This window comes from Hyperolius riggenbachi, chromosome 8, assembly GCF_040937935.1.
Source record: "Hyperolius riggenbachi isolate aHypRig1 chromosome 8, aHypRig1.pri, whole genome shotgun sequence".
Lineage (NCBI taxonomy): Eukaryota > Metazoa > Chordata > Amphibia > Anura > Hyperoliidae > Hyperolius > Hyperolius riggenbachi.
Genome location: NC_090653.1, coordinates 72,148,263 through 72,160,878, shown reverse-complemented (window position 1 = coordinate 72,160,878; position 12,616 = coordinate 72,148,263). Strand labels below are relative to the sequence as shown.

At 46.4% G+C, this 12,616-nt stretch overlaps 1 protein-coding gene across 1 annotated transcript in view; it reads left to right on the top strand.

Moving 5' to 3' along the window:
* The first annotated feature begins 2,978 nt into the window (after positions 1-2,978).
* Positions 2,979-12,616, top strand: part of LOC137528203 (cytochrome P450 2G1-like) — a 51,646-nt gene continuing 42,008 nt past the window's right edge. Inside the window, exon 1 of the mRNA XM_068249464.1 lies at positions 2,979-3,328. Within this exon, the coding sequence (XP_068105565.1) occupies positions 3,167-3,328 (162 nt within the window). The 5' untranslated portion in view covers positions 2,979-3,166. The remainder of the gene's footprint in view (positions 3,329-12,616) is intronic.

Sequence of the window (12,616 nt, the reverse complement as noted above, 5' to 3'; positions counted from 1 at the left end):
TTGACCTTTGAAAGGTGGAAGTTTGTTGGGCTGGGAATAGCTCCTGCGAATACCCCATTGTGTCCTGAGGTAATTCATCGGACTGGTTATCTGGCAGTTGTGTGCGTGGTGTCGCTGCCGGTTGTGTCAGCTTTGTGCCCACTGGCTCCTTGTAACTGGCTGTGGACTCGGACCTCGTGCGTGATGTGCTGGTGCTGCTTAACCCACTGCTGGACGCTTGAGAGGTCATCCAAGTAATTATCTGGTCCTGTTCTTTTGGATTTGTGAGGGTTGTTGTCCTGGACAACATGGGCGGTATTGAGTGGGTTTTCTTGGGTGCTCCCCTGTGGCCTGTACGTGAACCGTCAGGGGAAACACCTCTTCCCTTGCCCCTCCCTCTTTCACCGGATTTCTTCCTCATTTCACTAATCCTTACAGTACACGCTGACTGGCAGCAGTACAGTGGCAGTACAGAAATGCTATACAGTACCACTATTCCCAGCAGCGACACAGAGCACAATGCTATACAGTGGCGGGTGAGTGGTGTACCACTATTCCCAGCAGTGACACAGAGCACAATGCTATACAGTGGCGGGTGAGCGGTGTACCACTATTCCCAGCAGCGACACAGAGCACAATGCTATACAGTGGCGGGTGAGCGGTGTACCACTATTCCCAGCAGCGACACAGAGCACAATGCTATACAGTGGCGGGTGAGCGGTGTACTACTATTCCCAGCAGACACAGAGTGGCAGTAAACATAATGCTATATAGTGTGGCTGAGCGAGGTACACAGGGTGGCTGTAAACAGAATGCTATATAGTGTGGCTGAGCGAGCGGTGTACTACTATTCCCAGCAGACACAGAACAGTAAACAGAATGCTATATAGTGTGGCTGAGCGAGGTACACAGAGGGGCAGTAAACAGAATGCTATATAGTGTGGCTGAGCGAGCGGTGTACTACTATTCCCAGCAGACACAGAACAGTAAACAGAATGCTATATAGTGTGGCTGAGCGAGGTACACAGAGTGGCAGTAAACAGAATGCTATATAGTGTGGCTGAGCGAGCGGTGTACTACTATTCCCAGCAGACACAGAACAGTAAACAGAATGCTATATAGTGTGGCTGAGTGAGGTACACAGAGTGGCAGTAAACAGAATGCTATATAGTGTGGCTGAGCGAGCGGTGTACTACTATTCCCAGCAGACACAGAACAGTAAACAGAATGCTATATAGTGTGGCTGAGCGAGGTACACAGAGTGGCAGTAAACAGAATGCTATATAGTGTGGCTGAGCGAGCGGTGTACTACTATTCCCAGCAGACACAGAACAGTAAACAGAATGCTATATAGTGTGGCTGAGCGAGGTACACAGAGTGGCAGTAAACAGAATGCTATATAGTGTGGCTGAGCGAGCGGTGTACTACTATTCCCAGCAGACACAGAACAGTAAACAGAATGCTATATAGTGTGGCTGAGCGAGGTACACAGAGTGGCAGTAAACAGAATGCTGAGCGAGCGGTGTACTACTATTCCCAGCAGCGACACAATGACTGGGGGGACCCTGGCTAGCGTGGCTGGAGCGCGAACTACCCTGCCTGCCTACCCAAAGCTAAACCCACAGACAAATGGCGGAAATATGACGTGGTTCAGGTATTTATTTACCCGAACCACGTGACAGTTCGGCCAATCAGAGCGCGTTCGGGTCCGAACCACGTGACCCGTTCGGCCAATCACAGCGCTAGCCGAACGTTCGGGGAACGTTCGGCCATGCGCTCTTAGTTCGGCCATGCGGCCGAACGGTTTGGCCGAACACCATCAGGTGTTCGGCCGAACTCGAACATCACCCGAACAGGGTGATGTTCTGCAGAACCCGAACAGTGGCGAACACTGTTCGCCCAACACTAGTCGTGACGTCAAAGGGGACTCTGATCCACCCCACGGCGCTGCCTGGCACTGATTGGCCAGGCAGCGCACGGGGTCTGGGGGGGGGGGCGGGTGCGGCGACGCGTACAGCGGCGGATCGGCGGGTAGCGGCGGCGATCGGGCACTGCACGCAGCTAGCAAAGTGCTAGCTGCGTGCAGCAAAAAAAAAATTATGCAAATCGGCCCAGCGGGGCCTGAGCGGTGCCTCCCGGCGGCATAGCCCGTGCTTAGCACGGGCTTACCGCCAGGGAGGTTAATTATGTTGTTTGAGGGGTGGGAAACACTACCTAATACGTTTTGGGAGGGGACATTGCCCAATTATGTGGTTTGAGAGGGATATGCTGCCTAAATATGATGTTTGTGTGACGTGCTACCTTATTATGGTGTTTAGGGGCATACTCTTGCTAATTATATACCTGCATGTATATACTGTCTTATTCAGTTATTTTGTGTGGCACTATGCTTAATTATATTGTTTTAGGCAGACATGTTGCCTAATGTGTTGGGTGAACACGTCTGCTCAATTATAATTAGGATTCTAGATATGATTTTTGTGGAATATAGTTATATACACTATATATATATATATATATAAATATATATATATATATATATATATATATATATATAAAATCGGATGTATGTATATGTGTGTATGTGCCACGATCACGCGAAAACGCCTTGACCGATTTGAATGAAAAACTTGGTATACAGATCCCTTACTACCTGGGATGAAATGTTCTGGGGGTCTTGCGTCCCCCTTGAACAACTGGGCGGAGCTACAAACAGTTCCGGATCGAGTGCAGCATAAATACTGATAAACTTTATCTGCAGAAGCAAAAAAAAAAATGACTATAGATTTATCACAAATGCTATCATTTTCTTAGAAAAAAAGACATGATAGAACTGTCTAAATTGTCCCGTGGGCGTCGGGTACAGCAGATATACTGACTAGGCAATAAATGTGTTGCTATTCATAGATGCCTTTAAAGGAAATAGTGTGAATATCCGGTAGAAAATGTGGGAGGAGGGGGTGGAGCAGCTATTACAAATGTCACAGAATACAATATACAGCCAGACAGTAAAAAGCTGTCATATAGTAGTAGCTCTGATAACGCCAGCAGGCTGGGGGTTAACTAGGGGCGTGACATCATGCTCCTTGGAACCCTGTAGATTCCTATATGTTCTGGCTCAAGTCTGCTGTATATACATTGTGAGTTCACGTCCCTTCCTGTTAGTGTTGTCTGGCAGCGCACAGACATGGCGTGGCCTCTACTCCTCATTGCTGCTGTTCTGCTGCTGCTGGTAGTAAGGAAAGTGTTTGTCAGGAGAGGTAATCTGCCTCCAGGCCCCACACCTCTGCCTGTTCTGGGGAATCTGCTGCACCTGAAGAGTAGAGAGACACACAAGCCTCTGCTGGAGGTGAGTTACCTACGGATTACTGTGTACATCACTGCCTGTATGATTAGTGCACTGTGGCCCTGATCCAACTTACTTTTTCTGCTGAGTTTTCTCCTAGGTTTGGGAAAATCAGTCATTTTAAAAGGGACCCTGAGCAGATGTTAAAAATGGAATTTGAACTTGCCCGGGCTTCCTCCAACACCCCTATAGCCTGCAAGGTCCCTCTGGGTCCACTTCGTCCTCCCTCTGGTAGTGTGTGATTTTGTCTGGAAAATTAACTGCGCTTGTGCAGAACGAAAGAATGAACCGCGCTTGTGCAGAACGAAAGAATGAACCACGCTTGTGCAGAACGAAAGAATGAACCGTGCTTGTGCAGAACGAAAGAATGAACTGCGCTTGTGCAGAACGAAAGAATGAACTGCGCTTGTGCAGAACGAAAGAATGAACTGCGCTTGTGCAGAACGAAAGAATGAACCGCGCTTGTGCAGAACGAAATAATGAACCATGCTTGTGCAGAACGAAAAAATAAACCGTGCTTGTGCAGAACAAAAGAATGAACCGTGCTTGTGCAGAACGAAAGAATGAACCGTGCTTGTGCAGAACGAAAGAATGAACCACGCTTGTGCAGAATGAAATAATGAACTGCGCTTGTGCAGAACGAAAGAATGAACCGCGCTTGTGCAGAACGAAAGAATGAACCGCACTTGTGCAGAACGAAAGAATGAACCGTGCTTGTGCAGAACGAAAGAATGAACCGTGCTTGTGCAGAACGAAAGAATGAACCGTGCTTGTGCCGAACGAAAGAATGAACCACGCTTGTGCAGAATGAAATAATGAACTGCGCTTGTGCAGAACGAAAGAATGAACTGCGCTTGTGCAGAACGAAAGAATGAACTGCGCTTGTGCAGAACGAAAGAATGAACCGCGCTTGTGCAGAACGAAATAATGAACCATGCTTGTGCAGAACGAAAGAATAAACCGTGCTTGTGCAGAACAAAAGAATGAACCGTGCTTGTGCAGAACGAAAGAATGAACCGTGCTTGTGCAGAACGAAAGAATGAACCACGCTTGTGCAGAATGAAATAATGAACTGCGCTTGTGCAGAACGAAATAATGAACCGCGCTTGTGCAGAACGAAAGAATGAACCGCACTTGTGCAGAACGAAAGAATGAACCGTGCTTGTGCAGAACGAAAGAATGAACCGTGCTTGTGCAGAACGAAAGAATGAACCGTGCTTGTGCAGAACGAAAGAATGAACCACGCTTGTGCAGAATGAAATAATGAACCGCGCTTGTGCAGAAGGAAAGAATGAACCGCGCTTGTGCAGAGCAAAAGAATGAACCGTGCTTGTGCAGAACGAAAGAATGAACCGCGCTTGTGCAGAACTAAAGAATGAACCGCGCTTGTGCAGAACGAAAGAATGAAACGCACTTGTGCAGAACGCTTTTGTCGATGGGGTTGTGATTGAGACAGGCGCACGGACGGGCTGTGCATGTGCAGTTGTCGTACGACTCCCGGCAAAGCCGTGCTCTACCAGAGCCGCCAGCGGGAGAACAGAGGGGACCCAGAGGATGCTGCGGAACCTTGTGGCTATAGGGGGCTATAAGAGGCCCCAGGTAAGTTCAAATTCCATTTTTAACATCTGTTTAGGGTCCCTTTGAACTTCTGTTTGTAATTGAAAAAGTACTTAAAAGTAGTGATGATCAACTAGATGCAAATAACTTTGAGTTGATGCAAATGTATGCACAATTATATGCAAATTTATGGAGCAATCAAATCCTGCTGAGGTAAAATTTGATTGGATCATTTTCAAGCTGCATAAATGTCCATAAAAATGTGCATACATTTGCATCAACTCGAAGTTATTTGCATCTACTTGACCATCACTACTGAAAAGTAGTTGGAAAAGTACTGTCGAAATAATTTTGAGTACTTTGTTGCTTTCTGATGCACTTTATTGATGAGGTGTAAAAATATCACCTAGGCGAAAACATTAATTGAATAGTGGTCAGTGTGCTATATAAACCCTTAGGCTAGATTTGGGCGCAGCCAGCGCCGCCATAGACTATAATGGCAATCAGTCTATAGCGGCGCTCAGTGAGTAACGTCGACGCCGTCACCGTCAGAAGACGGAGCCGAGATTGCTTAAAAACCACAATAATTCGGCCTCCAGCAATCGCTGGAAGCCGAATGATATCATTCCCCCCACTATCCATGGCGGACTGGAGGGGGAATAGTAATTAACACGGCCCGGACTTGTGCGGCAGCAGGATCAGCCATATACCGCCTGTATCCTGCGCCCAAGTCTACCGGCGCCGATTTCATATGCACTCAGGAGCACTGCCAGGCAACTGATATTGTTTGAAAGGAAATAAATATGGCAGCATCAATTTACCTCTCACTTCAGTTGTCCTTTAAAATTGTGCTTTTCTCCTGACGGACTAAAAGTGCCATAACTGCAGCCACTAGGGCGCGCTCTATAGGCAGTAGAAGTGTTAGGGAGTCTTGCCCAAGGTCTTCTTACGGAATAGGTGCTGGCTTACTGAACAAGAAGAGACTAGATTTGAACCCAGGTCTCCTGTGTCAGGAAGGGATCACCCTCGCATCTGCTGGAATCACACATGATTCCCTGCAAGTGTTTTGCCGCACAATAGTGTGTTTTGCAGTAGCTATTGATATCAATGTAAAACACATGCATTGTGCGGGAAAGTACTACATTATTTTATTTTTTTTGCGCAATGCAGAATCGCATATGCCTGAAAAATGCACAAGCACCATACACTATCATTATATGCGATTCCACCTGCGGATTTGCTCACCTTTGACCCCTCCCTCAGAGGTCGAGCCCTTACCATGACACTCTACTTCAGCCTATTGGAAACATTGCAGTTTGAGAAGGTGCTATCCACCCAATCACGTTAGCTGAATCTCCATACGAGATTTCCTGCTGGGTCCCCTAAAGTAGACTAGGGTCAAAAAGTGCCCCATTTAGTTACTTATCTTAGTAGAAAGAAGCCTCTGCACAACCCAGAGGCTCTCCCCACTGACCTTGTCTCCACTGGTCCAGCACTGGGAATCTCATACCTTGTATGGGAGAGCTTGTCGAGCTGTGCATGCGGCCGCGCTCCTGTCCGTGGATGAGCCACGCTGTGCAGTTACACGGAGCCACTGGGGCTTGGCATTTTCCACAAAGCCTAAGCAACTCTGTGCTGCTCATGGAGTCTTGCACTGTGCGACCGCGCGTACCTTAAAAAGGGGCGCTGGGAAAAAAGGGTGCGGGGTTTTAAACGATAAGCATGGATAACGTTTAAAAATGTATTGTACTATATTTCGTTTAAAATTAATGTTTTATAAAGTTATAAATCATTAAATAATGTGCATTAAATCGGCAATTGTAAAAACGTTAATCTTTCGTTTAAATAGTGAAACGTATAATAACGTTTAAAAAAAAAATTACTAAGTAACCCTCCCTGTACCTACCCCTAACCCCTAGACCCCCCTGTTGATGCCTAAACCTAAGACCCCCCCCTGTTGGTGCCTAAGTAACCCTCCCTGTACCTACCCCTAACCCCTAGACCCCCCTGTTAGTGCCTAAACCTAAGACCCCCCTGTTGGTGCCTAAACCTAAGACCCCCCTGTTGGTGCCTAAACCTAAGACCCCCCTGTTGGTGCCTAAACCTAAGACCCCCTGTTGGTGCCTAAACCTAAGACCCCCCTGTTGGTGCCTAAACCTAAGACCCCCCTGTTGGTGCCTAAACCTAAGACCCCCCTGGTGGTGCCTAAACCTAAGACCCCCTGTTGGTGCCTAAACCTAAGACCCCCCTGTTGGTGCCTAAACCTAAGACCCCCCTGTTGGTGCCTAAACCTAAGACCCCCCTGTGATAAGCATTAATAAAGTTTCAAAAACATATTGTGCGTTTTTTTCGTTTAAAAATAATGTAAAAAAAAAAAAAAAAATTGTACTGTTTTTCGTTTAAAAATAAATTATGTTTGAAAAAAATATTGTACTGTTTTTCGTTTAAAAATAATATTAAAAAATGTATAAATCATTAAATAATGTGTAATCATGAGAAGCAGTAATAAAACATTAAGTCTCCGGGCGCCGCTTTTAAAACGTTATTTTTCTCCGGCGCCCTTTTTTCCTATCGGGCGCCCATTAAACGATATTTATTATGGGAGTGAATGGCGGCGCCCGATTTGTCCACTAGCCTCCTGCGCCCTTTTTTACTGTTACCGTGCGACCGCACTCGTTCATGGACGGGAATCTGACCACAAGCTTCCAGGGGATCTCGGTGTCCTGCGGTGGTCTGGAGGAGAACATGGGAAGCCTCTGGAGGGTCCAGGGGATTCCCCCTACTTTTTAAATTACAAGTGTACTTATAGAAAAAAAAGTGGGTTTAACTTACCTGGGTCTAAAACCAGCCCCCTACAGCCCCCCCTGTGCCCACGATGTCATTAAGTGTCCCTCCAGTTCCCCGCAGCGACCCTCTTCTGGCTTGCCAACTGGCGAGTTGACGAGCCACTGCGCATGCGTGTCCTCAATCACGCTCCCACCGATGACAGCCACTGCCCATGGGCAGTAGAGATTTTTTTCATGCTGCGCATGCGCGCAGAGCCCTCCCATGCACGGGAGTGTGATTAAGAAGCACACAGAAGTCCCGATGCAGGCACAGGGTGGCTGCAGGGGGCTGGTAGAAGGTAAGTTATTTATTTATTTTTCTACAGTTAATGTTCACTTTAAGTCTGGTACACACATGCAGTTTCGATTGGCCAGTTTTACCACTTCCATATAGTATGAAGGCCAGCAGATTTTGAACACTAGGAACTGATTCAGGCCTCATTTACGTTGCGTTTGTCCGCGTGTCCATCCGCGTTAGGCGGGTTTTGTGGAGTTTTTTTCCAATTCCCGGCGATGACCTGCGCGCAGGTTTGTTTAAACTCTTTAAACTGGAAAAGAATACAATGTATTTATGCGACCACAATCGCTGCACAAATCAATTTTGTTAGCGTTTTGCGTTTCTCCTATACCTTCCATTGAGGCGGAATCGCCTCAAAAATGGTCCACGCACCACTGAATGTACACACCACTGAACGGACAGCGCACGACCCACGCTGAAATGAACCTTCTCATAGACATTGATTGCACAAGCGTTTTGGGGGGGGGTTGATTTTAAAAATCGCATGCGGGTGAAAAAAGCCCGAAAATGCCTGCAGTGTGAAGGAGCCCTAAGTAAGTTTTGGAGGTGGTAAAATTGGGAGCAGGAAAATATGGCGAATAGCTCCCCAGCTACTTTCTGGCGCGCCATTCAAATGCATAGAAAACGTAATTTACCGTTTTCAGGTGTTAACATTTTAATTGCTTGTTGCTGGCTGGCTGCTTGTGGTGGAGTGGGAGCGTGGGTTCCCCCCGGCTGGCTGGCTGGCTGCCTGTGGTGGAGTGGGAGCGTGGGTTCCCCCCGGCTGGCTGGCTGCCTGTGGTGGGGTGGGAGCGTGGGTGGAAGCAGGAGATTTGGGCGCATGAGACAAGTGGACAAAAAGGGCGCCCCATTCACTCCCATTATAAATATCGTTTAATGGGCGCCGAACAGGGAAAAAAAGGCGCCGGAGATTAACGTTTTAACAAACGGCGCCCGGAGAATTTTAAGGATTTATAACTATGTTTGTGATGATTTAACTTTACAAAATGAGCCTGTGACGAATAACGTTTATAAAGATACTAAATCACTATTTCTAAAACATTTCTAAAACATTATTATCCACCCAAAAAAATTAATTACATTTTTTTATTTACATTTTTTATTTATTAATGTCTGTAAAACATTATTATCCATAGGGGGTTTTAGGTTTAGGCACCAACTGGGGGGTCTTAGGTTTAGGCACCAACAAGGGGGTCTTAGGTTTAGGCACCAACAGGGGGGTCTTAGGTTTAGGCACCAACTAGGGGGTTTTAGGTTTAGGCACCAACATGGGGGTCTTAGGTTTAGGCACCAACAGGGGGGTCTTAGGTTTAGGCACCAACAGGGGGTCTAGGGGTTAGGGATAGGTACAGGGAGGGTTTTTAATAAACGTAAATATAAGTTTCAGTTTAGAAATAGGGAAAATTAACGTTTTAAGAATTGCCGATCTGATACACATTATTTAGTGATTTATAAATTCTTAAAACACTATTTGTAAACGAAATTCTACACAATATTTCAATAAACGATAATACTGTTTATCGTTTACACCACACGCCCTTTTTTCCCGACGCCCTTTTTTGATGTACGCGCGTGGGTTCCCCCGGCTGCCTGCGATGGTGCGGGAGGAGGCAATAGCTGCCCGGGGAAAACTACAGCAGATGTGCGCAGGAACTGGGGGCCAACTCCTGCATTCAGTCCCTGGCTGGCTGCCTGTGGTGGGATGGGAGCGTAGGTCCCCCGGCTGCCTGCGATGGTGCAGGAGGAGGCAATAGCTGCCCAGGGAAAACTACAGCAGATGTGCGCAGGGACTGGGGGCCAACTCCTGCATTCTGTCCCTCAGTCACCTCGGGAGCCCCCTCCTTTTAATGGCAGAGTCAGCGCAGCGGAAGATACAGCGGAACACTCACCTCCCCCGGCTCCGGTCTTCAGCAGACGTTAGAGCTCCAGGTTTTCGCTGTCTCCTCTGCAGTGCCGATCACACTGAATCAGGAAGTAGTGTGATCGGCATTGCAGAGACGAAAGCGTAGACCTGCAGCTCTAACGTTTGCCGGAGCCTGGGGAGACTCGCTGTATCTTCTGCCACCAACTGTTAGGCAAAAAACGTTTTTTTAGAAAAATGTAAAACGAAAAATTGCGTTTTGAAGTCAACAACATTAAAACGCTAAATAGCGTTTTATCAATATCATGCGCCATTTTTTCCCCGGCGCCGTTTTTGACTGTATGCGGTAAAATTGTCCAAAATTGGATGTGTGTATGCTTCCTCAGCAATGGAATTTCAGCTCATGGCAACTAGAAATAAAGTAGCTTGCTTATGCAGTGCACAGGAAGCTAGAGCAAAATTGGAGCGAGTTCAAAATAAGAAATCAGTCAGGCGTATCAAGATACCGTTTTACACAATTTAAACACAGCCTTAGCCTAGACTGAGGCCCAGTGCACACCAAAACCCGCTAGCAGATCCGCAAAATGCTAGCAGATTTTGAAACGCTTTTTTAAATTTTTCTATGGCGTTTTGCTAGCGTTTTGCGGATTGCTGCTGCGGTTTTCAGTATAGTAGATTTCATATATTGTTTCAGTAAAGCTGTTACTGAACAGCTGCTGTAACAAAAACTGCCTGGCAAACCGCTCTGAAGTGCCGTTTTTCAGAGCGGTTTGCGTTTTTCCTATACTTAACATTGAGGCAGAAACGCACCCACAATCCAAAAAATGCCTCACCCCGGCATTTTTCGTTTCTGCAAAACACCTCCTGCTCTGGTGTGCACCACCCCATTGAGATACATTGACCAAGCGGGGCTGCAGAAACGCTGAAAAAGCCGCTTGGTGTGCACCAGCCCTTAAGCCGTACAAAAACACAAATGTTTTACCGTAATTCCTCCAGCAGTTTTGTGTGCCTTTTTCTTTTTTTTTTAATCTTGGAAATTGTTTTTAATGCATAAACTTAATACATTGAATATGAAATGCTGACAGTATGTGGTTTAAAACACATAAATGTTGGCAGTTTTCCCACAGTGGAAATGGAAATGCAGACAAGTGCAATAAAATTACAGAATCGCGATAGCCATACAATGGAAAACTGCTGTGATTTCAGCAAGTGTGCTTCCTGCCCAGTGGTGTAGCTTAGGAGCTACGGGCCCCAGTGCAAGTTTTATGCTACGTACACACATGCGACAACGATCGTTCGTTGAGAACGACGAACAAACTTTTAATTGATGAAAGGACGACCTAAGTAAAGTTAGTTTTAAAATGTGTGTAACGATCTGATCGTTAGAACGAACGTTACATCACGTAAAGCAACTATTGCGCTTGCTCAAAAAAATGAGAAGTTTCATGGAGAAATATCGAAATGCGCATGTCAAGCCTAGTACGAACGACCGTTTCCAACGATGTACTACTTTTGCAAATGATCGTCGTTGGTAAAAATCCGCCAAGCTAGATCGTTCGTTTTTAACGATCTAGCTCGTCCGTCGTTAGACTAAGGGCCTGTTCAGACTATCTGCGTATGAAGAATGCGTTTAAAATCAAAGAAACGCAAGTTGAAAAACGCATGCGTTTTTCTTGCGTTCGAATGCGTATTCTATTGCGTTTTGCACACACACGTGACCCAGGGGAAAAATTTTTTTGATAAGCGTCCATAGACTTTCATTGCGTCCGTTTCTATGCGTGACGCACAGAACTGCGTGCAGCAATGCGGATGAGAAACGTATGCGTCTCATACGCATACATGTGAACTAGCCCATTCAAAAGCATTAGGAGCCGTTCCTATGCGTTTTTGGTACCCGTACGTGTTCCCTGAAAACGGCTAGGAACGCGCATAGTCTGAACAGGCCCTTAATGATCGTTGGTTGCTTTTTTTTTTAACAATCGTCGTTTGAAACGATCGGGGAACGATCGTTTCAAACGACTATAGTCGCATGTGTGTACGCACCTTTACACTGGGCCCCCTCAAGCGCTATATATATAACAATTGATATGGAGCACCAAAACCTGCCAGGGAAAGCTGCAGTATCAGAGAGGTGTAGGCTGGGAAGGAGAACAGTCTATTAATGTTACAACTAATCAAAGCACACATTGGTGATCATTACCAGCATAGCACCAAAAAAAAGAGCTAAAGAGGTCAAAGGAGAATCCCTCTGGCCCTGGTGCGGTCTCTACCTCTGCATCCTCGATTGCTACATCACTGTTCCTGCCTGAGAATTGATCATACTACTGTCCCCAGGGAGCTCTGCAAGTTCAGAGCAGAGTATTTCAGCTTGCAGGTTGTGGCAGGGAGTGAACTCACCCCTATCACTGCCTCTAGCCACTGCACTCCTCGTCACGTTCTATTGTGTTCCATTACTCCAATACTTTCTTCTTTAACCTCTCGAGGACCACAGTATTAAACCCCCCCTAAAGACCAGGTCTTTTTTTGTGTAATTGGCCACTGCAGCTTTGAGGGCCCATTTCCACTATTGCGAATTTGCATGCGTTTTTCGCATGCAAATTCGCATAGCAATACAAGTGAATGGGACTGTTTCCACTTGTCAGGATTCCTTTGCGTTTTTCTGTGCAGAAAAAATTCGCATGGCAGGGCCATCAGAATTCGCATACGGCATACCGCTATGCGAATCGCATACAATGCATTTAATAGAAAAT